This window comes from Hibiscus syriacus, unplaced genomic scaffold (assembly GCF_006381635.1).
Source record: "Hibiscus syriacus cultivar Baekdansim isolate YM2019G1 unplaced genomic scaffold, ASM638163v2 tig00111005_pilon, whole genome shotgun sequence".
Taxonomy (NCBI): domain Eukaryota; kingdom Viridiplantae; phylum Streptophyta; class Magnoliopsida; order Malvales; family Malvaceae; genus Hibiscus; species Hibiscus syriacus.
In genome coordinates, this window is record NW_024062949.1 from 294253 (window position 1) to 319869 (window position 25617).

The following is a 25617-nucleotide window of genomic DNA, read 5'->3' on the forward strand; positions in this document are numbered from 1 at the left end:
TTTGATCCGATCAGGTCGGTTCAGGTCCCATGGCCATCCCTACCCTTAACGTAGGAAAAAAACGATAACCCGAAATTTAATATACTTAATTTCTGTAAAAAGAAAAAAAATGAACGGTAGCCCGAAATTTAATCCACTCAATAATATCTTATAAATGATGGATCTCATAATGCTCGAATCATCAATCATTTGTATCCCTTACGCAGTGATTCTCTATTGTTAATACAAAGAAGCCTTAGAGAAAAACTGCGTTTCTCCGTCGCCAATTCACTAGCTGAAAAATGGCCCGCCAAATCGCTGTTTTTGCTCTGGTCTTGATCGCCCTCGTCGGCTCGGTTTCCGCCGCAGGCACTAAGGCCTCCACCTCACCTGCCCCCGCACCCGGCGGCGCTAGCGGCCTTGCAGGCTCACATGGTTCCTCTTTAAGCGGCGCTGGTTCTCCTTCTGAAGCTTCGGCCCCTAGTCCCGGCGGTGGTGCCGCACTTGAGGTCTCGGCTATTGCAGGAGTTGGAGCGGCGGCCGTTGCTGGCTATTTTATATTTTAATTGCGTCTAAGAATGCCGCAGGGTTGCCTTTTATAAATTATGTTGAGATTTGTATAAAGTACTTACTACTAATGAATAAATGAAATGGATTGGTGCATATTGAATACAATGTTTATTCGTTAAGATTATTTTTCTTTTGGGTAAATTACGTGTTTAGTACTTAAATTATCAAGTTTGATCTGTTTTAGTACTTAAATTATCAAGTTTGATCTGTTTTAGTACTTAAATTATCAAGTTTGATCTATTTTAGTACTTAAGCTTTTAATTTTTTCAAAATCATATGTAATATTTAGTTTTGTTTCATTTTAGTACCCACATTTAAAATTTAACGTGTTTAGTATTTAAACTATCATTTTTGGTTCGTTTTAGTACCTAAACTTTCAACTTTTTTCAAAATTTAACGTTAAATTTTTAACGAATGTACTAAAATAAAACAAAAACTAAACATTAGGTATGATTTTGAAAAAAAAAAGTTCAGGTATTAAAACGAACCAAAACTGATAGTTTAGATACTAAATGTACAATTTATCCTTTTATTTTTTTCCAACTACCGATATATTAACTGATTAATTCATAAAGATATTATAAAAATGTATTATAAGAACAATCATCTTAATCCAATATTGATATCATACTATCATTAATATTGAGTCATTTTGTATTATATCGATCAGATTCTTATTTAGTTGTGTTAAGTTTTTATAATCTCAACCCAGTAGTTGTATCACATTATTGTTAACATTCTGTCATTTTATATCATATCGATCAGATCTTTATTTAATTTGTTTATATGATTTAGACGTTAATTTTATAAGAATTCGAATTCAAATTTTATCATTTTTATTTTAGATTTAAATCTCGTTGTGTGTGATTTTCTATTCTATTGTACTTTATATCAATTTAATTTATAATTATTCAAACATATTATACATATTGATTTGAATATTGATATTAATTTTTGTCACTCTTGTTATAGACTTGTTAGTCACATTTATGAGTGTACCAAACACTAATGTTACATAAAAAATCAATCTTTAGCACGAACTAACTTATCTCAGTGGTTAAAGAAATTGTTGTTGTTCTTAGAGATCACGGGTTCGAGCACCAACAACTACAGCAGGGTGATTGTTGTCAATGTTGAAGCTCTACACAATGATTTCCTTAGTGCTCAGGGACAACAACTCCCCAACAGGCACTGTGTCAACGATCCCAATCGGTGGAGACCGCCAGGTAGACAGTTTGTTAAATTAATGTCGATGGTGCTTACAACCCAACGTTTCGAATGACAGTAGTAGGTGTTGTTGCTCGTGATGCTTCTGGATCGGTCCTTGGTGGTTTAACTACCTCTTCGGGTGGTATTTATGAACTGGTTTTGACTGAGTTACATAGTCTTGCTACGACTGTTAATCTTGCAGTTGAGGGGGAATGGCGAAATATTGTTTTAACTACCTAGGGGTGTAAACGAGCCAAGTCGAGCTCGAGTATTGCTGAGCTCGACTCGACTCGAAAACTCGCGAGCTTAAAATTTTCAAACTCGACTCGAACTCGAAATCTTGAACTGAAGCTCGTGAGCAGCTCGAAAAGACTCGAAATGAAGAAAAAAATTCTTAAACTTAACTCGATTAAAGCCTCAAACTCGAACTCGAACTCGAACATGAACCTTAAATACATGAAATCTTACTGTATTTAAAAAAATCAATACATAAATATTAATATTATTATTAATTTATTTTTTTAAATAAAATCTTAATATATTATATTTTCGAGCTGCTCACGAGCTTTTCGAGTCGAATATCGAGTAGCTCGTTTCAGCTCGTTAAGAACTCGAGTCGAGTCCATTCGATCCTAGTATTTATCGAGCCTTGATCGAGTCGATCTCGAATAACTCGCGATATGTCTCGTCTCATTTTCAACCCTATCTACGACTGTTACAAAGTGTAATTAGTGCCTCCACGCAAGTATTTTCTTCTCTTTTAAAATAGATCTAAGCAAAAGGGAGTTACAATATATATTAAACAATTAATATTATGGCATATGTTTGATAATTTAAACATAAAATGATTAGTTTTTGTTATATATATATCGGTTAGGATCCACCTACACTATTAAAACTAATAGCTTTACTTCATTTTATAGCCATTAGATTTAAATAAATAAATAGCTTAGATTTAATTAAAATTTATAAACTGTAAATAAATATTTCTTTAACTCAAATGAAAATACTATTTCTTTCTTTTTAAGGTTAGGGTTTATGATTTGTGGTTTAGATTTTAGGGTTTGTGGTTTAGGGTTCAAAGTTTGAGATTTAGGATAGGAGTTTTAGGATTTAAGACTTTAGGATTTAGGGTTTAGGTAAAAATAAATATTAATTTACTATGGGTTAAAAGATATTTATGTGTTATAAATTTTAATTAAATTTAAGCTATTTATTTATTTAAATCTAATGACTATACGTTAGTGTAAAAATTATTAGTTTTATATAATGTAAATGAATTCCGATTTAATTATTTATAAATAAAATTTCAGTTATAATTATACATCAATAATAGATAAAGATGTTTATAGATTTGATTCCAGCGATGGACGAAAATGTTCCTAATAAATTGATCTTGACCGAGAAAAACCAGAAGTTTAATACAACCCTTGATAAATATATATGGATAAAATACTGAAACAACCATTGAATTAGCTACTTTTGTTAAATAAGTCCCTATGATTTATTATGCTCAAACAAACACAACACTATTGTTTAATTTGTATTTAATTTAGCCCTAACTTCGATTGAAATGTTTATTAACGTTAATGGTCTTATTTCTGTTGTTCTCAAACGAACCCAAATCATTTGAATTGTAATTAGTTTAGACCTTATTTCAAATGAAATATTGATATATATATATATATATATATATATATATATATATATATATATATATATATATATATATATATATTGAGGATTTAATTAGATATAAATTAAAGGAAAAATTAACTAAAAAATCCGAAATTTAATCTATTTCATTCATGTAATTTCTTTTAGGGTAAAGAACATAAATAGTCCCCCGACTATATGATATTGCTTTGTTAAGTCCATTGACTATTAAAAGTTACAAAATGATCATTCGACTATGGAGTGTTGCTTTGTTGAGTCCCTCGGATATTAAAAGTTACAAAATGGTCACCTGACTATTTATCATGTTCCAAACTCGTCATTTTCCATTAAAAAGTCAGTGGTTGTCTAAGTTGGAAGTTAACACTACGACTGGGATGTTATAGCCGTTTGAGACTATGTGATCAAATTTTATCATATTACAACAAGTTAACGTTTAGGTCATCATACCATCAATTTTTTAACGGAAAAATACGAGTTTAGAACATAGTGAATAGTCTGGTGATAATTTTGTAACTTTTGATAGCCGAGGGACTCAACAAAGCAACACTGTTCAGTCAGAGGATTATTTTGTAACTTTTAATAGTCAAATGACTTAATAAAATAATATTCTATAATCGGGGGACCATTTGTGTACCCTAATTTATTTTAAGTCGTGTTATTTAACTACTACCAATTAACAAGCATTCCTTGAATTGTGCAACTAAAAGTCCTCAATTTAGAATTTAAATGTCTATATAAATTGCTCGCATTACCCTTTTTCAATGTGCAGTGATTCTCTATCGTTAATAGAACAAATTACCTTAGAGAAAAACTGCATTTCTCCATTTTCATTCTATCTTTTACTTCTCCTTGATCAGCACCCTAACCAAAAATGGCACACCAAAACGTTGTTCTTGCTTTGGTCTTGATTGCCCTCGTCGGCATGGTTTCTGCCGCCGGCTCTAAGGCCAGCAGTTCACCGGCCTCCGCACCCGGCGGTGCTGATGGCGGTTTAGGGGGTGCACCTGGATCTCCCGCAGGTGCACTTGGAGCTGCTGCAGGTGGTAGTTCTCCACCTTCTATGGCTTCTGCACCTAGTCCCAGCAAAGGTGCTACGCTCGAGGTCTCGACCGTCGCCGGCGTCGGAGCAGCCGCCGTTGCTTTCTACTTCATGTTCTAAACATGTTTTCGCCAAAGGCTGCAGCGAGTTTTATAGTTATCGTACGAGGAAAAGGCTGCCTTTATTAATTATTCTATGATTTGCCTAATTTTAATTTATGAATAAAGGAATGAAATGGAGAGACTCATTTTAAAAGGTTATCGCCTTTTTATTTTATTCTACTTTTTAATAATTTGTTCTTCTCGTATTGTCATGCAAATTTATACCCAGAGACTAGGGGTGATTATTGTGCGATTCGATCGCGAATTGGACAGTGCTGAACTCGTATTCGTTAAAAAATTTTGTTGCTCAACTCGACTCGTTGCTTGTTAATCTCGTTAAATTTTTGCTCGTCTCGTGCTCGTTAAAAAAACTTGTTGCTCGTTAAACTCACCGAAAATTTTACCTTATTTTCTTAGTTATAGGTAAAATCTACTAATATTATACATAGCTTAATATAAACATAAATTAATAAATTTAACCAAAAATATTATCAAAAGAGTGTATTAAATAATTTCAAAGTCTAAACTCCAAAGTAACAATCCACAAATATATTAAAATAATACTAATTAATAATTTAGTTTTTTTATTGTTTATTAGAAAATTAATAGACTTGTAATTTATATATTTTCTATTATCTATTAGTAAATTAGTATTTTTTTAATGAAATAATTTTTAAGATAACTACTGAAAAAATTATATAAAAAAAATTAATGAGTTGCTCGCGAACTTATCGAGTCGAGTTGGACTTTGCTCGAATCAACTCGTTAAGGTCTCGAGTCGAGTCATCCCAAGTCGAGTTTTTATCGAGCTTTGATCGAGTCGAGTTCGAACTGCTTAACTCATTAAGCACCCCTACTAGAGACAGAGTAAAGATTGAATAATGAAGGGATAAATTGATTAGTTTTGAAATGATAAGGTATTAAAAAGTAATTAAATTATAAAAATTGAAGTAGTTTGAATTTGATTTCATTAATTTAAAATAAAAATTTTATGAGAGAGAAAAATATTTAATTACAAAAATTTTAAAATTATCATGACCTAAAATCATTCAAATGATATATCCTAATCGCCAACGAGTGTTGGCACAAGTAGTTGCGATTTAAGAATTTGAGCTTGTAAAATCAAGTTCAAATCCCACCACTATTACTCTTGATGGACAATCTGTAAAATCCTATGTAAATCTCAATTAGGTCTTAAGTATGCTCGAAATTCGTTAACTCGTTTATATTGACCGATGTTTCTTATGATTACTGCAAATATAGTTTGAGAGTATTTTAAACGTTAGTCGAAATATAAATAAAGATATATTACATTTTTGAAGAAATATCATGTTTAAACTCGCACAAAATAAGACAACATGAATATTTTTAATCATTTAAATAAAATAATTTTATAAAAGGTAACAGTCCAATTTAAACAAAATATATAAATAAATTCTATGAAAAATTGTGTTTTTTATAACCTAAACTCAATTAAAAATTTAAAGTTTTTATTTAAATTTGACTCGATTCGATGTTTTAATGATTTTTTACTTGATTCCAATTTAAGGATTAAAATTCGTTATACCTAAAATAAATAAATAGAATTTCTCCTATTTTTATTTAAAAATAATGTTAGTGATAAAATTTATATAAACAATAATAGTTGGATGACAAATAGTGCAATTTATCCAAAAAAATTTATATGCATTAAAAGTATATTTTTAATATATATTAAATTGTTCAAATAAACGTGTAGCTATATTAAATCCATCTTAATATAAATTTCAAGTAAATAATATTTTTTTGTAAAACATTCTAATTTGTTAAATATTTCATATTTATTAAATTAAAATATTTTTTAAAAAAAAATAATAATAAATTCTTATGCATAAAACATGATGTTGTTATTCGGAGAAATAAAATTGATTTGATATATTTGAAAGTTAATGTCCGCATATATCAACATAAAAATAAAAGTGGTGAAATTGAAAATAAATTATTCGAGTTAATTGTATTATATGTCCCCAAACTATGACCCTCATTTCAAACTAATCCTTAAACTTTTATACGTTCTAATTTCATCCCCAAACTATGACTCTCATTCTAAATTAGTCTTTAAACTTTTGATCATTCTAATTTCATCCTCAAACTATGACTCTCATTCTTAATTGGTCACCGAACTTTTGAATCTTCCAATTCTATCCCTAATTCATCCAAATATGTAATTAATTTCAACAATAGTTTAACCTAATTTTTTCAAACATATAATAATATAACTTGGCCTAACGATTTTATTAACAAGGTATGTGATTAGTATATACATATAATTTGAGATGAAATTGAAATGTTCAAAAAGTTTGAGGACCAGTTTAGAATGAATATCATAGTTTAGGGATGAAACTGGAATGTTCAAAAGTTTGAGGAATAATTTATAAAGCCTTTAATTTGTACATTTAATGGAAATAATAAGGAAAAAAAGACTTCATTACAAGTTATGACTAAACAGTTTATATTCTTCTATCTCTAAGTTGAAGATAATTGTGTTTCAGCACAATCGAATTCACATCCTCTTAGATATTACATGATAACGATGTCAATCGAATAAAGTCGATCACCGGAACGATTGTGGTTAAACATAGTTGACCGTAGAATCTCTTAGATATTGTAATAACAACGGTGTCAACCGAGCAAAGCAGGAATCATCGAAGTAAACTGATGTGCATGACGGAAGTCGAATTAGCGAATAGCGAGTCACCGGAGATGGCTCCATTAATACCGAGCTGAAAAATGGATATTTGCCTCAAAACATCCCCTTGAAGACTGGATTCACTCGGCAAATGCTTGCTCCATGTTCCTCATATTCTGCTTTTGTATGACAAGCCTTCACGTTGGCAAGTTAAGGTTAGGAATGATGCACATGGAAACAGTAATGGCAAGCACATCATACAATTGACATATCGATAAAAGCAAGAAACAATGAGTAGAAGGTTCGTTTAGAATCGGAGATTCGTACAGCGAAGAATTCAGGTGTTGATGCTAGTACAGAACCTCCGAACCAAACGGCAAATCTTTGGATTGGATGACTGACTACATTAACTTCCACAGGTTTTGCCTGCAAGATGATGCCCCAAAAGGAGAATAGCACTGAGCTTTGGTAAAATGATAATGGGATGAAAATACAAGCACAAAATCCTTACTTTTATATCCCCACCATGAAGAGCAGTTGCCGCCTGAACCCGGGCATCGACGATCTTTTTCACGTCCCGTTGCAACCTTCGGTGGAAGTCTTTGAACATGGTTGATCCACCAGATAATACAATATTCTGAAAGAGTTGAAATAGCAGGCATAAAGTGGAAGAGATGCCAAAAGAGTTATATAAAGCAAAGAACCAAGATTTTGCAATTTGAGCCAATGCATACTTCACCTTATATAAAGCTCTTCTTGTGTCAATTGGTGCTGACTGAATGCACTTGTCTACTAGAGCTGGTAATGGAGTTATATAATCACTGGTATAGATCTCGGGACTAAACAAAACCTGTCGAACCAGACATAGAAAAAGCATCAGCAACAAGCAATCTTCAAGTTTTCATTTCTTCAAAAACAAAGTTGGAAAATGGCAAAGAACACCATGAAGAAATCTAAACTAGGGGAAATCAAGGAAAACTTGCACACCAAGGCAGCCAGCAACATAGTTGCAAATTTGCAATTATGTTTGGATGTGAAGAAATGGCAAAAGTTTCAGCAATCTTAGACTTTAGAAATCACTTTGCAAGTAAAAGTAGGACAAACCTCGGGGCCTAAAAATCGTTCATAACCGACATCGCAGGTGTATGGAGCCCCTGTCTTCAGTCTGATACCCCTCCACTGTTTGATATACTTTGCAGGTTCCTTATCATGCTTGGTGAACTCCTAAGATGGTTACAAAAAATAGTCATTATTGGATCGCCATTCGAGAGTCCAAACTTATGAACTTCATTACAGTATCTCAAGCAGGGTAAGAATGCTGGGGTTAATAGTTGTTCCAAAATCACAATCCATTTAAAGCACAATAACCTTGACAATATCAGAACTAGTATAGCAGTACATCTCCTTCACTTTCCGAGCTGCTTCAAATGAGTCCTCAGGTGGCATTTTCTCTCCCCTTTCCTGCAAAGGCCAAGAATTCAATGAGAAACAAAATTCTACTCTTCTGCTATGTGTTTTTCTCCGATAAGATTTTCTACGTAAAATCTAGGTGTTCTTTATTTTGCGATAATTTTACATTCGTTATTATCATGCTTCCAACTAGTATAAGAAAAATTTCTCATCAACACAATGATATCAAAGCACTAGAGAGACTTGTGAAAAAAGAGATAACCCGCATGAGCTCCTGTATGAAGAGAGTAACATCTTTTCCAGCTATTGGGATCGACTTAATGCAGCTCCCAATAACATAACCTTCTGCAACAGGTACAACACGCGTAGCCCCCTCTCCGACATCCACTACCACCCCTGTCAAATCACACTATACAAAACAATAGTTCAATCCAACATTCGAACATGCAATTCGATGTTAAATAATGCTAACAAACCAAGGACACAAAATAGAGCATGTAATACTGTTGAGGAAAGATGCAGCGGGTGGTGGTTAGACGGTCGTTGGCTAGTGTCAAGATATTTTGTTAGACAGTTGTTGGCTAGTGTCAAGATATTTTGTCTCCATAACGAGGTAGGAAAGAGATGAGTGAGGAAGAAATGGTTACATATCCTTTTCTCAGTCTTGATTGAGAGGCTTTATAGTGGCTCTTAGTATTGGTGTTAGAAGTAGAGCCATAATAACTACTCATAAGTTGACAGAAAGGGACGGAGCTAGGATTCTAGTTTAAGGGGGTAAATTATATAGGACCAAATAGGTAGTTATCCTTGTTTACTTTTAAGAAAAAAAAAATCAGGGGACAGTGACCCCCGAGTTAATAAATAGCTCTGTCCGTGTTGACAGATTAAGTGGATATAATCAGCTGACGGTAGATTTGACTATGGGAAGTTATTTATGTCAGAGGCTATGTAAAAAGATCGTGACTTTCAAAGAACGTTGTGTGTTGGAGGTTCTTTCTCTAGAGATACTTTTTCGATACCCTAATCAGAGACTTGAATTGCGATTGCGAACATAACATGAACTATTGTAATGATTACGGGTATCGCAATCATGTAATAACGATTTCGGATGATATTGATACTCTTACATAACGGTGTCTATTTAAATCCTTGATCCTAACTATGAAGACATACAATACCATTACCGTGACAACAAAATGGGTCGACAGAGAGTGAGTCACAGACCTTAGATGTACTGCACCCAGCTGCCAAAGCAAGAACAGAGTTCACACCAATATAAAGCCCAGGAACATTGAACGTCTCGAACATAATTTCACCCATGTACTCTCGATTCTCGGGAGCAGTAAGTGGACTCTCGGTCAGCAAAAAGTAATGGTCCTCAGGATCACAACGTAGATAAGCGAATATACAATGCTGCCAATACCGTTCCATAGCATCCCAATCCTCCACTTGGCCGTGGTTAATGGGGTGGCTTAGGGTATAAGTATTGCTCGCTCTCGATCTCAACAGTGCATCGTCCCCGATGAAGAAATCGAGGTCCGCCATTACACCCGCCGAGTACTGGTTAGCCATATTCGAGGAAGCTCTCGTCTGGTTTAGATACGAATCGTTAAGCGCTACGACTGTTGGTTGAATAAAACACGGCTCCACGTTACCCGCGAATCCCATCTTAGAATAACTGCAACAAACAAAAAGAGCTGATGACGAAACACATTGAGGAATTTCGACAAACAAAACGTGAGCACATTTTTTACAGATGAATTCCTCTCGAGAAGATGAACCGTACCCTGTACCGTTGTCGATGACGACGGTGGGCCGAGAAGTGGGGTCCATACGCAGCGACGTTTCAAGGGTGTTGTTAGCTTCTTGGAAGAATTATAGCCGTCGTAGCTCATATCCAAACCCAGAAAGTCTAATAAATAATACACAGTTTCAAAACTCCATTGTCATCATAATCATTTCTTCGAGATTATCAGTTGATTGATATTTTTCATAGCAAACAGACTGTGTATATATAGAAGAGAAAGACGAGGCAAGAATGTCGGGGATGTGTGGCAGTGATAAGACATTGAGTTTAGCATCGTACGACTTGGTCTGCATGCATGCATGATAGATCCATCATATTTCCGTTTATAGTATGTACTTAAACAATTATGTTTTGTCGAGTTCTCTCTTAATTTTTTTTTGGGTAAATTGTTTATTAGGTTATTTAATTTCTATTTTGATCATTCAATTATTATTTTTTAAAATTAATCTACATTATGTTTTGATTGTAATACAGTCACTCACTGCTTAAAATTAATTGTGATATTAAAATGATATTTTCTTAATCATTTTTTAATTTTAACGCAACTTTATATTAATATGTTAATATTATAATTTTTATAACATTTTCATCAATAAAAAACATTATATTTTTTATAACATTTTCGGTTACGTACGTTCTCAAAATAATCATGCTTGCTTCTTCCAAAAATGATTTCAGCACCGATTGGCGGATGATTGCTTCTTGTTAATAAAAAAAATTAAAGAAAAAACCTACCGCAACATGTGAAAAATACTCTCGACATTTCTCCTACACTACTAGCATTTACGCCATTATAATTGGGGATGGGCATGGATCGGAACCGGATAGGTTTTGATTAGACCCGATCTAATTAGGTCAAATTTTTTTAATTTCGGGTTTGTGTTGGGCCAGGTCGAGTTTTTTAAATATGATGTTTGAGTCGGGTCGGGTCGGGTTTTTTAAATATGATGTTTGAGTCAGGTCGTTTCGGGTTTAGGTAAAAAAATACTCGACCCAACCCGACCAGGAAAAATATAATTTTACCTTATATATTTAAGAATAATTACAATAATACCCCTATATTTTTTTTCCAATTAAGTCATTGTTTTTATTAAATAAAAATAATATTTTATTATTATTTTGGGTCGGTTTGGGTCGGGTTTTAAGTTATATATCATGTCGGGGTCGAGTCGGGTAAAATCTTATTTCATGAGGGTCAGGTCGAATCTCGAGTGGAAGAGTCTTTGTTCTCAGATCGAAAAAATCCGACCCAACCCGACTCATGCCCATCCTAATTATAACACAGTGGTTGTAAAGAAGAGATAATATTATAACATGAAATTTAAAAGAATAGCAATGAAAATATTTAACTTTTAACCAGCTTGTTATGTTGCATGGAAATGGTATTTTGGATGTGCTGATGTTATCATTGCTTCCAAGCCTTCTTCCCCCGGAGCTGTTTGCCGGAATGCGACCTCCAGGGCCGGCCCTGAGCCCAGGCGTGGGGGGCGACCGCCTAGGGCCCATTCTTGGAGGGGGCCCATTCTTGAAAGTCGATACAAGATACAAACTCAGATTTTTTTTTATCTTTTACCCTAGAAGATATGTAAAAAGAAATGGATATAAATATTCTAAAGCATTTGTAAAACATGGTCCTCATTTCTTTAATAAGCACTAAAAGTTGATGGCAATTGCATTCACGTGATTGTACAATTTTTCTTACAATTCAATTATAAAATAGGGCCCCCATTTATTTAATAAGCACTATGGCAGACATGAACGGTACAATTTCTTACAATTCAATTATAAAATAGGCCCCATTTATTTAATAAGTACTATGGCAGACATGAATGTTATTGTACCATTTTTCTTACCATTTAATTATAAAATGTGGCCCCATTTCTTTAATAAGCACTAAAAGTCGTTTTACTCTCTCCATTTCTCTCTGCAACTCACATCCGCCTTCTCCAAAACCTTCAACATCTCACCGGCCACCACTCTATTTACCTTCAGCATCAAAGCCTAAAACTTTCCTAAACACTCCGATCTATTTACCTTAATCCAAATCAAAATTGAAAATCACATAAATAAGGCCAAAACGCCCTTAAATCGAGACCTGAATTTTGGTTTCTGTTTGCTCCGATGAACCCGACTTCGATGGCCGATGGGAAGCTCCGATGAACCCGACTTCGATGGGAAGCTCCGATGACTCACAAGTAACGCTTTCCCCTTTCTCTTTGACTCTATTTTGCTTTATAAAATTTTGTTTTTATTGTTGTATTCGAAATAAAAAACGAATGGATAAAGACTCTTGTATTGTCTTGATTCTCTGGTTTGTGTGTTGCTTCAAAAAATTAAAGAAATTGTTTGGTATTCTCTGATTTCTCTTGAATGAAGGGGAAAAAAAATAAATTATGATTTGTCTAGTAAAGTTTTGGCATATATTTCTGGTTTTAAATTATGATTTGTCTGTGTAGTAAACTTTTGTTATAACTTAAATGTTTTAAAAGGATGAATGGATGATTGATACAATTTGCTAAGGCTCTGTTTACTTGATGTTTTTTGATGTTTTTATTTTGGTGTTCATGTTATAACTATTAATATTTATGTCAACAGTGTCAATTATCAAATTGGGAATTTGGCTGCAATTGTTACAATTCTAATTGAAGAATCCAGGTGCAATTGTTCTTTTCTTATACTTATTTATTAGAATTGGTTTGTGTTTGACTCTTTGATGAGATGTTGCCTAAAAAATATTTGTCTGGAAGTGAAAAAAGAAAAAAAAAGAAAGCGAGATGAGGAGTTAAAAAAGTCACAAAAAGGTGCTCTTGATAAATTTGTGTTTAAAAAATGTTGATTCTCATGAAACTTTGAATCAATCAACTGAAAATTTGCATATTGAAAATTCTGGAAATTCTGAAAATGTGAATGATCCAATTGACTTTAATGATGTGCCAATTGATGAAAATGTTGAAAATTTAGGCATTGGTGAAGAAACACTTCCTCATTTGAATATATATGATCCTATAAATTGGGAGAATCTTGACAATAATGCGAGGGATATATTAGTTGAAAAAGGGCCCATAAGAGAAATGGATCTTGAATTTCCTGTTGATAAATATTATAGACATTTCTCATATGCATGTTATTCTATAAAGTTGAGCAATGGTGAGACTAGTGATAGAAAATGGTTAGTTTATTCTAAAAATGTTGACAAAATATATTGTTTTTGTTGCAAGTTGTTCAAATCGATTAGTAATGAAAGTTTGTTAGCAAATGATGGCTTAAGTGATTGGAAACATATTAGCCAAAGACTTAAACAACATGAAAATAGTGTTGAACATATGACTAATATGAATACTTGGAATGAATTGAGAGTTAGATTGAATAAAAATCAAACAATCGATAAAAATTTGCAAGAAAAGATTATGAAAGAGAAAGAGCGTTAGAGACAAGTGTTACAAAGAATATTCTCAGTTGTGAAATGTCTTGCTAAACATAATCTTGCATTTCGAGGATCTAATGAAAAAATATATCAAGATAACAATGGTAATTTTCTAGGATTGATTGAAATAATTGCAGAGTTTGATGTGATTATGCAAGATCATGTTAGACGCATTCAGGATCATGAAATTCATTATCATTATCTTGGACATAAAATTCAAAATGAGTTCATTTCCCTTTTGTCTCAAAGTGTGAAAAATTCTATCATTAAGATCATTAAAGAGGCTAAATACTTTTCCATAATTCTTGATTGTACGCCTGATGTGAGCCATCAAGAACAAATGACCCTCATAGTTCGATGTGTTAATATATTAAATAACAAAGTTAAAATTGAGGAGTTCTTTTTGGAGTTTCTAAAAGTGGATGATACATCTGGATTAGGACTCTTTAATGAACTACAAAATGTTTTGAAGTATCTTGATCTTAATGTTGATGAACTACAAAATATTCTACAAGGTTATGATAACGGTTCTAATATGAAAGGAAAGCACCAAGGTGTTCAAAAAAGATTTCTTGAAATTAATCCAAAAGCATTATACATGCCTTGTGCTTGTCATAGTTTTAAATCTCACTCTTGGTGATATGGCACATTCTTGTGTTAAAGCTATTTCTTTTTTTGGAGTTGTACAACGCATATATGCATTGTTTTCGGGTTCTACAAAGAGATGGAAAATTTTACTTGATAATGTTCCTGGATTAACTGTGAAATATTTATCAAATACTCGATGGGAGAGTCGAATTAAAAGTGTCAAAGCTATTAGATTTCAATGTCCCCAAATAAGATTGACTTTGTGTGAATTATATGAATCTTGTGAAAATGATGCAAAGTCAAAAAGTGAAGCTGAAAGTTTGGTGAATGCACTCTCAAGTTTTGAGTTTTTGCTTGGTGTTGTGATTTGGTATGACATTTTATTTTCTGTTAATATGGTAAGCAAGAAATTACAATCTAAGTCTATGTGCATTGATACTACCATAAGGCAACTAGAAGGTGTGATGTCCTACTTTGAAAAAATATAGAGATGAAGGCTTTACAACTAGTATGAATGTAGCTAAAAGTCTTGCACTTGAAATGGATGTGGAGCCTATCTTTCCTGCAAAACGTCGTGTGATTAGGAAGAATTTTTTTGGAGAGAATAATGAGAATAACGAAGTTGAATCGCCTGAAGAGTCATTTAGAGTCAATTATTTTTTGGTTGTGGTAGATATGGCAATTACTTCTTCGAAGAATAGATTTGAGCAATTGAAGACATTTGAAAGTATTTTTAGATTTTTATATGATTCAAATAAGTTAAAGTCATTAGATGATAATGAGTTGAAAGAATGTTGTGCTCATTTTCATTCTACCTTTTCTCATGGCAATTCATCAGATGTTGATTTAGATGATCTTTTCTCTGAATTAAAAGTCTTACAAATGACTTTGCCGACAGAATTGTTATCCGCTACTGAAATTCTTAAGTTTGTCAATTCTGCAGATTGTTATCTGAATGCTTCAATTGCTTATAGGATTTTATTAATTGTGCCTTTGACCGTAGCTTCAGCCGAAAGAAGTTTCTCAAAACTTAAATTAATAAAAACGTACTTGAGGTCATCAATGTCACAAGAAAAGTTGAATGGTTTAGCAACATTAGCTATTGAGAAGGAGATGATAGGAAACATTGATGTTGATGTTATTATCAATGACTTTGCATCTCAAAATGCTAGAAGAAACCGTTTCTTATGAGAATTTGTGTATGTTGTTTTGTAGGTGAGAGGCGTCAATTTTCGATTGAGAGAAACGATTATAAGAGATGATTGAAGACATAATAGGAGTAAATTGAGTGAAAATTGTGATGTCTCTTTATATATTTAGTAAAATAATATTGGTTAATGTAATAGAATATACTCGTATAATTTTTAATGAAAAAATTTGTTTGACATTTACCGAAATTTATTCTTGAAATTTAAGTTATTTTTTAAGGGCCCGTATCTCTTATTTTGCCTAGGGCCCTTAAAATGTCCGACCCTGGCGACCTCTTCTTACTTTTCTCTTGTCGAGATCTTTGAGCCTTGGCTTTCTTCGCAGCAAGTGGCATAAGCTTCTTGTGTTCCTTCTGGCGGTTGCTTAGACCACCCGCGACTGCATTCACAACACGAGAAACAAAACAAATAGGTTAGTGGATTATACGAAATCCAACCAGCACCACAATTTCGAATCTTTCTTCTTAACTGCAATGACTCGTTCTCTTACGTAAACCAAGATTTCTAAAACGAGTCGAAAATCGGTAACTTCAAATGCTATGGTTAATTGGTTTACTAAAGTGAGTTGCTAACATCCTGGAAAATTGACCCATAAATCGTAAAAGTAACCGAAATCACCTTTTTCTGTTGTATAGCAGTTCGAGCCTGGTACTGTGCTCTGTCCCCCCTTCCTGCTTTTACTAATGCCAGTCTCTCCTCCTTGCTAAGCTTGACTCGAACATGGGCCTATGGAGCACAGATAAAACTTTGTGAGTGCATTTTGCAAGGAACAGCCCTTAGTTGGGAAAAATGTGTTTATCAGTTAAGACAGAGAAGACATACTTCAAGCTTTGAAGGATCCACTCGTTTGAAACTCAGTTGATCAGAACTCGGAATCTTAAACCCTTGTTGAGCCAAAGCAGTTTTTGCTTCCTTCTTAGCCTGATAAGATAAATTAAGACGTCAACTTGTGCAACAAACTATAGTTCTTTTGATAAAAAGTATAGTGAATAGATCTGCACAAGATACACATTCGGCATCGACTTGGACTTGCATCCGATAGAACAAATTTAACATACCTTAAGTTTCTTGATCTTTTGGAAATGCTCAGCAGAGAGAATACCATCTGCTAAGTCTGAAGAAGAACCACTCATCTTTGTTTCTGCAAACCTTTTTAAAGCTCGAAGACTTGTATCAGCAGCAATAAGTTGACCCTCAAAATCAAACAATTTTCTCTTTCTTGCCTTTGGATTTTCATTCCCACCATCTCCTGCAACATCATCTGGCTTAGAAGAATCACTAACTTCTTCATAGTCTGTCATCCTCTTTGGCATCCATCTCCTCAGTTTCAATGTTATCCCCATCATCATTTTCCTCCTCGTCGGCATCGTCGCTATCACTCTCATCCTCATCAATACTGTCATTCCCGGCATCTTCTTCATCCACTATATCCTCATCCTCACTTAAACCATCAGCAGTATATTGACTTTTTTCATCATCACTTCCTCCATTATCATCATCAGAACTAATAGATGCAGCCCCATCTCTGCTTTCATCATCCTCACTGCCATCAATTTCATCTCCATGTTCCAATAATTCAATGTCAGGAACATTGCTAAGGATATTGACTTCTCCATATGCCTTTGGTTTTGCCTTAGGGTCCACTGGACGGCCACGGTCTTTCTTAACCAACAGTGAAGGGCAAATATCACAATAAAACAAGTGGAGAATTATGCAGTGAAGGTGAATGAACACAAAAAGGAAAAATATAATATTAGAGAAGCAGGCAATGTGCACACAAAAAAGTATGGAGAGACAGATATACCTCTCTAAACAAAGTAATGAGTGAGCAAGCTGCAGCTGAAACTGCCTTCTCATGCGACTTTTTATACGATACGAGATCTTGCAGAAAATCTTCATTCATCAACTAGTATCAAGAAACAAATGATTGTCTTCAAAGATTTAAAGCAATGTAACATGCATAAACGAATGCACTAATGAAATAAAAAGGTAATTTATAACAATTGATTCACTTTAACAGAAGCACCTAAAATATATCAAATACTTGAATGATTTTTATAGGGTTGATTGAAGGTTGTGTATGTGTTTGTTTTGTCCAGGGGAGTGCTGCAAGAAGTATTAGTGAATCCATGGGTTCAGAAACTGAATGACATAGATAATTACCAATGGCATGCGCAAACATATTTCCCTTATAACGTTCAGTCCAACAGCAATTGCCTAGAACATCATGCAAATATTTAATCAGTCAGTAAAAAGAAAAATGGTTTATAAAGCAGCTTTTAAGTAACAAGCAATACCTCTGGGCGTGAACGATCATGTACAAATTGATTTACTATTTGTTTGAACAATGGCTCAACTGCATCAGGAGGAACCTACTTAAACAAGATTCAAATTGGTGGCAGGAAACTAGTGAAAGCTAAAGTAAGAAGGGAAATAAAAAGCTAAAAGTTATGATGAAACATTCAAACAATCAAATTGAAAACAATACCATATCATGACAGGTCTGAACTGCTGCTGCAAGCAAATTAGTGATATCTTTTCGATGAGGCTGCAAAGATATCCGGCTCGTATTAACCAGAGCAAGTCTTATGTTTATGACGGAACACTTAAATGAAGACATCATACCTGAACATATCTTTGAAGAAAAGGGTAGAAATTTAATAATATCAGGCGGTGAAGGCCAACTGTTCTGGAACTCACTTTCAACATCATCATTTTAACCCGAAGTTAAATACATTAGGGAACTCAAAATCAATGAGGCATTTAATTTAAGAGTTTATCGACTGCTGAAAACAAACTACAGATAAATCTCTAACTAAAGCTTTCATAACCTGAAGTCACACATTCAATTCACAAGGAAATACAAAAAACTAAACAGTCAGGTACGAAATACAAAAAAGTATAATTTCTACAGATGGTTGAATCTGTCACAAGAAGTAGGGTAAAATCTTCCAAATTCGAAGCATCAGGAAAAGCATTCACCTCAAATCGTTCATTGCAGGTTTGAAGGCGAGAAAATAGTTTTTCTACAAAACCCTGTGTACAGAACATAATTTTAAGCTTTCTAAGAAATGCAATATTACAGAAAATGCAATTAATAAAATGTGTGAAAAGGGTCAAACCTGCGCATCTTTTAGATGGTAAAGGGGTGAATAATAACTATTATTGTTAGTTTCTGATGACGGGCGTTGCTGCCTTTTCATGCTACGAATAGCACGCTGTAGTTCTGCTTTCTTTTTCTTCTTGCTAGCAGTTGTACCCTTATGATGTGCCTGAAAATACAAAAAAAACCAACCACATATATTGTAACATAAAGAAAATAGAAAGCATCTACCATTCTTTAAACAAAAATAAAAACAGACACAAACTGCTAGGCAATGAAATTACGTACATCAGTCATGTATATACATATATACATATATCTTTCAAGTACTAAAACTTATTGGTATCATCCTAAACCTACAAAAGCCAAGAGAAAGTGTAGAGCCCATGGTAGAATCTAGGAAATTTCACAGTTGGCACTAATACAAAAGGAGAGTGGTACAAATTAAAAAAAAAAAAAACAGAAATTGGATCAGAAGATGCAAATAACCTTGTAGGCAGTCTCCTTGTTGATGACAACTTGGGTGTTTTAACGATTTCATCTTCACTACTTAAATCATCTGTGTCCTCATCATCATTTTCAATCTTCTCATAATCAAGAAGAAAAGAGAGAACAGCAATCATTATTCTGCAAAATCAAATACAAATAGTTTACTTACTAAAACTCAACATCATAAACAACAGATATTAACCATAGAGAAATCATGCATACCTAGAAGATGAATGAAAACAAGCCATACAAATTGCATTTGCTGTTCTATCATCAAACCAAACCTTTCTCCGATGAAGCTCGCTTAATGTAATAAGAGACCTTTTTGCTTTTGCTTCACCTTCTTGCTATAACAAATATAGAGAATATATTAAAAATGCAACCAAACAATAAACTATGATTGAAAATATTGGCATTGTTTAAAGACCTGCAATAATGTAAACAAGACATTCTGGAGGGCACGATTCATGGCCTCGTTCTTATGATTCTTGTTCATTCTTCTAATACTATGAACAACATGAGAAAAAGCTAATTTTCTCAAATTCCTATCATCTAGTGTCTGCAACTCCATGAACAACGCTAGTGTGTCTTTTATATCAATAATCTGTCAAATGCCAAAATCCAAAATTTCAAGTCAAACCAGAACATCTAAGATCAATACTAGAGAATTTTTTTTAACGTTTTCAATATTAATAACAAAGAAGAACTAACTAATTTTCTCTATCACCTTCCGGTTAACGAATAGAACGAGAGCTTGAGTGACGTGGAACCTAAGACCCGATGGAAGAGTCCTTGCAGATGATTTGAGAAAAGCAGCGAGATCAGAAGGGAACTCGGCGAGGTGATTGGGATAGAACGACGTGACGTGGGCCAAGAACATAGCGCGGTCGGCGAGGTTCTTGGCCACAGTCGGGTCCGCACCGACGCCACTGATGGAGGTGAAGTTGAGAGCCGTTTGCTGCTGGAAGAGCTCCAGAGCGGAATAGAATTGGCTACGGATGAGACTGAGCTCCGTATCGTAGCCTTCCGAGTCAGTTTTCATTTTATATTGGAGAGAAGGGAGACTCAGCTTCTCTGCGGTCCGTCCCGATGCAGAGAGAGGCTCCGCCGAGACACCGACCGGTGAGACCATTGCTTGAAGTTTATCCCCCCCCCCCCCGCGTTTTTTCCGTTGCAAGGGTAGTTTTTTTTTTTGGAAAGAACAGTGAACCCTTAAATATAGGCAAAATCTCGTTGATAGTGCGTTGAAATTTTTTTTTTCACGAAATAGTGGGATCGTCAGATTAATTGCTCAAGTGGTGTCCTCTACAGTACCGGGGGTAGGTCGCCATGCACGCCCGGCGACCTACCAGGTCGCCATGCACGCCCAGCGACCTGGTAGGTCGCCATGCATGCCCTGCGACCTACCAGCCAACGACCTCCATGCCCATGCACGCCCATCTCGCCAAAGGAGCACGCCCATGCACGCCCATCCATGCCCTGCTGCATGCTCGCCTGCTCGCGACCTTGCCGGGACTCCATGGCCCCGAGTGTCCCATGCATGAACCGTTCCTTGGTCGCCTCGAGTGCCCCATGCATGAACCGAGCCCCGAGTGCATGGCACGATCTCCCCATGCATGAATCCTTGGTCGCCCCGAGTGCATGGCGACCTCCTTGGTCGCCGGGCGTGCATGGCGACCTAGGAGGTCGCTGGGAGTGCATGGCGACCTATGGTTGGGTTGTGCATGTCCCATGCAGAGCAAGCCACGTCGTAGGTCGCCCGGAAGGCATGGCGACCTACGGCCACACTGTTGATTTCGCCCTATTTCAGCAAATAATGTTGGGATAACGTTATTTCGTGAATTATTTATTTTGAGGGCATTATATCGTGAGTTTAGCCAATAACATAACAATTGTTAGTTAGGCTTAATTTATGATTCGGGGCTTGAATTATATCTATTTTCTCACTTTGTTATTTAAATTTTTTCTTGACTCGTTATAGTATTAAACTATCATTTTTGTCTTAAGTTTTCCTCAAAAAATATACTCCTTTTAATAAAATAAAGTTTCATCCGACCCGAATATCACACTTAAAAAAACCCGACCCCAACAAAATAAAGTTTCACCCGACCCAACCCGAATATATGAATTAGAAATCCGACCCGACCCGAAATAATAAAAAAATATTTTTGTTTAATAAAAACAATGACTTAATTGAAAAATATATATAGAGAGGTATTATTGTAATTATTCCTAAATATATAATGTAAAATTATATATATTTTTGGGTCGGTCCGATTTTTTCCACCCTAAACCCGAACCCGACCCGAATATCACACTCAAAAAACCCGACCCGACCAAAATATAGTTTCACCCGACCCGACCCGATCGGAATATATGAATTAGAAACCTGACCCGACCTGAAATAATAAAAAAAAATATTTTTATTCAATATATGAATAAGTTACCAAAAGATTGATGATGGTAGTATGGTCAAATTTTAATTCCCTCCAACAAGGGAATTGGAATCCCAAATTCCCTTGAAAAACTTGAATCAAACATGGGAAAGTGGTAGAATTGGATTCCAATTCCCACCAATTCCAAAGGATTCCATCCAACCAAACGCCACCTAAGGGAGCGAACTTGAACTCATAAAATTTCAGGGGGTGAAAACAGATTTTCAATAGAAAATACATAGAAAAAATCTAAAATATATAATAATTTTAAAATTTCAGGGGCGGGGAGACTGCCCCACCCTCCCCCTCCGTCCATCCCTGCAGAGAAGCACACAAACAACTTATAGCAGTCTGCTTTGACTATTGGTATGAAATGCCTAAACAAAAATCAAATTAGAATATACTTGGCAGTTTCTACACCAGCATGGTATGCTCGGTCCACGCACTCATCCCCGGCATATTACCATGTTCATTCAAGTAAAAATCCCAAGTAATCTCACTTCTCACCATAGGGTCAGTCAGTTAATTGTAAAACAGAAAACAAAATCCAATGCTTGTGCAGGCATCATGATGGGAAAAAGTGGTAAATGGCTTGAGATCCAAAAGGAATCTTAAAATTAGCTTTGAAAAGAAAGCTTAAAAGTTAACTTACAGCAGTCTAGTTTAACAGTTGGAATGAATTGGTTAAACAAAAATCGAACTAGCAAGTTCTTTCCAGATTCTGCACCAGCAAGGTATGCTCAGTTTAAACATGGTAGTAACCCATCAATCATTCATAATGAACAAAATTATTATGGCAAAGGAGTTGATGGTAATACCACACGTCAAACAAATAATATGATTGGTATATCATAATGTGTTTTCAATACCTTGACAACAGGCATAGATATATTAATGTTAATATAAATGTGTTTTTAGGTAAGATGAAACCCAAGTATTTTTGTTCTCTTCAGTACACATACTTTTCATGATAGACTTGATAGTTCCGCTAAGCATACGATAGATATAACATACCATATATCAAATAAGTAATGTTAGCTTTGTGGAATCTGTCATGTCTAAAGATTCAAATACTGCTTGTGTGAAAAATGGAAAAGAAGATTGTGGCCAAAGGAAAAGCTGACTAGTTTCAGGTAAGGACTAAAAATCAAGTTAGAGGCAGAAAGTGGTGCACATTAGCAATATCAGCAAGCTATGTTACCCAGCATCGGTTATGTTCCATTTCTTGTGCAAGTTTTTTCATGTATTTGGAGAACCCCTGGTTGGACATGAGCAAGACATGAGTATTTCATGAAAAGCGAAGAGTTAGAGCAACGCAGTCAGTAAGTAAATTATATATATATACATATACATTTCTCCACACAGAAGAAATGCAATGTTATATTTCTCCCCTTCCTATCACAGTTCAAATAAATTAAGCTCTCATCTGAAAAACAAAAGCTAGACTGATTGTCACTCATTCGACAAGAGAGATCAGCAGTCAAAATCCTAAAAAATAAGCTACCAAAGGCAATCAATAATCAATATAGTGGAACTCAGTAAACAAGTGAACATGAGAAATAAACACAATACAAATAGAAAACCCAGCCATTTCAAAACAGACAGTGTAGGCATTTTATAAAGCAGAAGAAAACAAACAATTCGTCCATGGCATACATATCATGGGGTTATCAGCTCATTTTTCAAAGGAAATATTATGGTTCTTCACCAGTAACCACAATCCCGCTGAGGTCAAATCAAAACAAATCGGAGCTAAAACAAAATGACAACAACAAGAAGACGAGGACTTGAACGCAGAATTTACGCGAGACGCTCATTTAGCTTGGCTTGCTGAAGCAGCTCTTCCCTCATTCTTCTAATCCCCGCTTCACTTTCCAGTCTCTCTTTCTGCAAGCACAACAGCATTAAGAAAAAAAAGGGGTTTTGGTGGACCTTCTCGTCTTGGTTGAGGGCTATCCAAACGTGGACTTTTTCCATTGATTGCCAGAAAACGAAGGCGCCTAATGACATAGCGAAGTAAGTGGCTACTCTCACCATTTTCGTCTTCTCTGCTTCACCGGCTGTTGACGCTGGTCTTTCGAGGCTACCGTGCTGCGCTTAGTATCTATGCAGTATCTATGCTAAGAGCACCATAGTCGATAAATCATAGTTGTTTGTAACTATAAATTATATTTTAATGATTAATTATGAGATTTTATTATATATATAGTTGATAGATTCGTGTTCATCTCAGACGATTGTCATTAATTTTTTAAAGAAAAAAATAAGTTTAAAATATGAATAATCAGATCTTTATAATTTTTAAATATTTTTTTAAATATAAGCAGAAGAATCTAGAGACAAGCAGGTGACATTAACAAGGAACACTCTTTTTATATATATAGTTGATAGATTCGTGTTCATCTCAGACGATTGTCATTAATTTTTTAAAAGAAAAAAATAAGTTTAAAATATATGAATAATCAGATGATCATTTTATAATTTTTAAATATTTTTTTAAATATAAGCAGAAGGAATCTAGAGACAAGCAGGTGACATTAACAAGGAACACTCTACCTTGAGTTAGGGATAAACCGAGGGCAGGAGCGGTCGTACCTTTAAAATTTTTAAAAATATCGTATATTTTAAATATTTTTTTGTATTTTATATTAATAATATATTTCACTATCCTAAAATTTTATAAGTTCGTATATTAATATAAAATCGATCGTTCATCCTTGTCTCGAGGTGAGGTTTCTTGTTAGTAATAGGTTAATAAACCTACTTATGAGTTATACTATTGAAACCAACAAATCCTTTTAACAAGTGCCGATTTAATTAAAAAAACATAAGCCCTGAATCCATTTGGCATAAAACACACATTTCTACAGCTATAAGTTTTACTTATTACGAAGATCAAGCACCAAGGGAACGACATTGAAGTCGCTGCTATGGCGAGCAAATGTGGTGGTGGTGGGCTGTTACGTTATGCCGATGGGATAGACAAACTGCTCTTGTTGTTCGGAACTTTGGGTAGCATCGGAGACGGAATGATGTCCCCTGTTAACATGTACATACTTAGTGGCGCGTTAAACGATTATGGTTCGGCTGATCAGTCTTTCTCCAATGACGTAGTAGACAAGGTACCTTAGCTAAATTAGTACTATTAAGATGCTAACTTGCTTGGTACGTTATTAACAAGCTGCCTCTGTTTGACTTTTGCAGTATGCACTTAGGCTGCTTTATTCTGCAATTGGAGTGGGAATCTCTGCTTTCATTGGTATGTGCAAATGTAATTTCGATTTTGTTCATTTTGGTATGGGAAAAAGTTTCCTTTTAACTGCTTATATGTTCATATGCCAGAGCGAGTTTGTTGGACGAGATGTGCAGAACGGCAGGCATCTCGCATGAGGGTCGAATATCTAAAGTCGGTTCTCAGGCAAGAAGTAGGTTTCTTCGATGATCAAACGGCCTCTTCCTCTTCGTTTCAGGTCGTCTCTACCGTCACTTCCGATGTGCATTCGATCCAAGACACCATCGCCGACAAGGTTTGCCGATTGCCTTCTCAGCTCTTGAAAAAGTGTAAATGTTTTAGTCTCATGATTAATAGTTGATTTTAGATACCAAACTGCTTGGCTCACCTCACATCATTCATCTTAAGCCTTGTGGTTTGCTTCAAGCTTTCCTGGCGACTTACGTTGGCTGCTTTGCCGTTCGCGCTAATGTTCATAATCCCGGGACTTGGATTTCGATAATGCACTGATGAACGTAGGTGCGGAGATGAAGGCTGCTTATGGTAACACAGGTGGGATTGCAGAGCAAGCGATTTCCTCGATCGGAACAGTTTATTCGTATGTCGCCGAGTGCCAAACTCTAGACTAGTTTAGCAATGCTCTTCAGAAAAGTATGGAGTTAGGGATGAAACAGGGTT

At 34.9% G+C, this 25617-nt stretch overlaps 3 protein-coding genes and 1 pseudogene across 5 annotated transcripts; 1 reads left to right on the forward strand and 3 right to left on the reverse strand.

The window, feature by feature from the left end:
- Positions 1-4214: 4214 nt before the first annotated feature.
- On the forward strand, positions 4215-4673 carry LOC120149461 (red pigment-concentrating prohormone-like). 2 transcript variants are annotated; one of them, XM_039162234.1, is made up of 2 exons: positions 4215-4603; positions 4634-4673. In XM_039162234.1, exon 1 carries the CDS (start codon positions 4307-4309, stop codon positions 4592-4594), a length of 288 nt encoding a protein of 95 aa, XP_039018165.1. In that variant the 5' UTR covers positions 4215-4306; the 3' UTR covers positions 4595-4603; positions 4634-4673. The 2 variants fall into 2 exon arrangements, with proteins under 2 accessions (XP_039018165.1, XP_039018164.1); XM_039162233.1 differs by having other exon boundaries at positions 4215-4595; positions 4626-4673.
- A 2581-nt stretch (positions 4674-7254) lies between these two features.
- LOC120149428 (actin-related protein 3-like) lies at positions 7255-10323 on the reverse strand. 2 transcript variants are annotated; one of them, XM_039162215.1, is made up of 8 exons: positions 9878-10323; positions 8916-9062; positions 8612-8704; positions 8348-8467; positions 7983-8093; positions 7755-7880; positions 7571-7669; positions 7255-7438 (listed from the first exon to the last, which is right to left on the reverse strand). In XM_039162215.1, exons 1-8 carry the CDS (start codon positions 10319-10321, stop codon positions 7358-7360), a joined length of 1221 nt encoding a protein of 406 aa, XP_039018146.1. In that variant the 5' UTR covers positions 10322-10323; the 3' UTR covers positions 7255-7357. The 2 variants fall into 2 exon arrangements, with proteins under 2 accessions (XP_039018146.1, XP_039018145.1); XM_039162214.1 differs by having other exon boundaries at positions 7755-8093.
- Positions 10324-11758: 1435 nt separating this feature from the next.
- Positions 11759-20420, reverse strand: LOC120149429 (annotated as a pseudogene).
- A 2847-nt stretch (positions 20421-23267) lies between these two features.
- On the reverse strand, positions 23268-23823 carry LOC120149392. The gene is made up of 2 exons (XM_039162190.1): positions 23640-23823; positions 23268-23594 (listed from the first exon to the last, which is right to left on the reverse strand). The coding sequence occupies exons 1-2, from the start codon at positions 23742-23744 to the stop codon at positions 23508-23510; spliced, it is 192 nt and encodes a 63-aa protein (XP_039018121.1). The 5' UTR covers positions 23745-23823; the 3' UTR covers positions 23268-23507.
- Positions 23824-25617: the final 1794 nt, after the last annotated feature.

Bases quoted from the DNA above. Each gene is read 5' to 3' on its own strand.
- LOC120149392 (XM_039162190.1), bottom strand. From the start codon at position 23,744: ATGGTGAGAGTAGCCACTTACTTCGCTATGTCATTAGGCGCCTTCGTT. The intron at 23,595-23,639 runs GTCCACCAAAAC...TTGTGCTTGCAG, and splicing joins CCCTCAACCAAGACGAGAAG to AAAGAGAGACTGGAAAGTGA.
- LOC120149428 (XM_039162214.1), bottom strand. From the start codon at position 10,321: ATGGGATTCGCGGGTAACGTGGAGCCGTGTTTTATTCAACCAACAGTC. The intron at 8,705-8,915 runs GTTATCTCTTTT...TGGCCTTTGCAG, and splicing joins TCATACAGGAGCTCATGCGG to GAAAGGGGAGAGAAAATGCC. The intron at 7,439-7,570 runs GTACGAATCTCC...GCCAACGTGAAG, and splicing joins CAACACCTGAATTCTTCGCT to GCTTGTCATACAAAAGCAGA.
- LOC120149461 (XM_039162234.1), top strand. From the start codon at position 4,307: ATGGCACACCAAAACGTTGTTCTTGCTTTGGTCTTGATTGCCCTCGTC.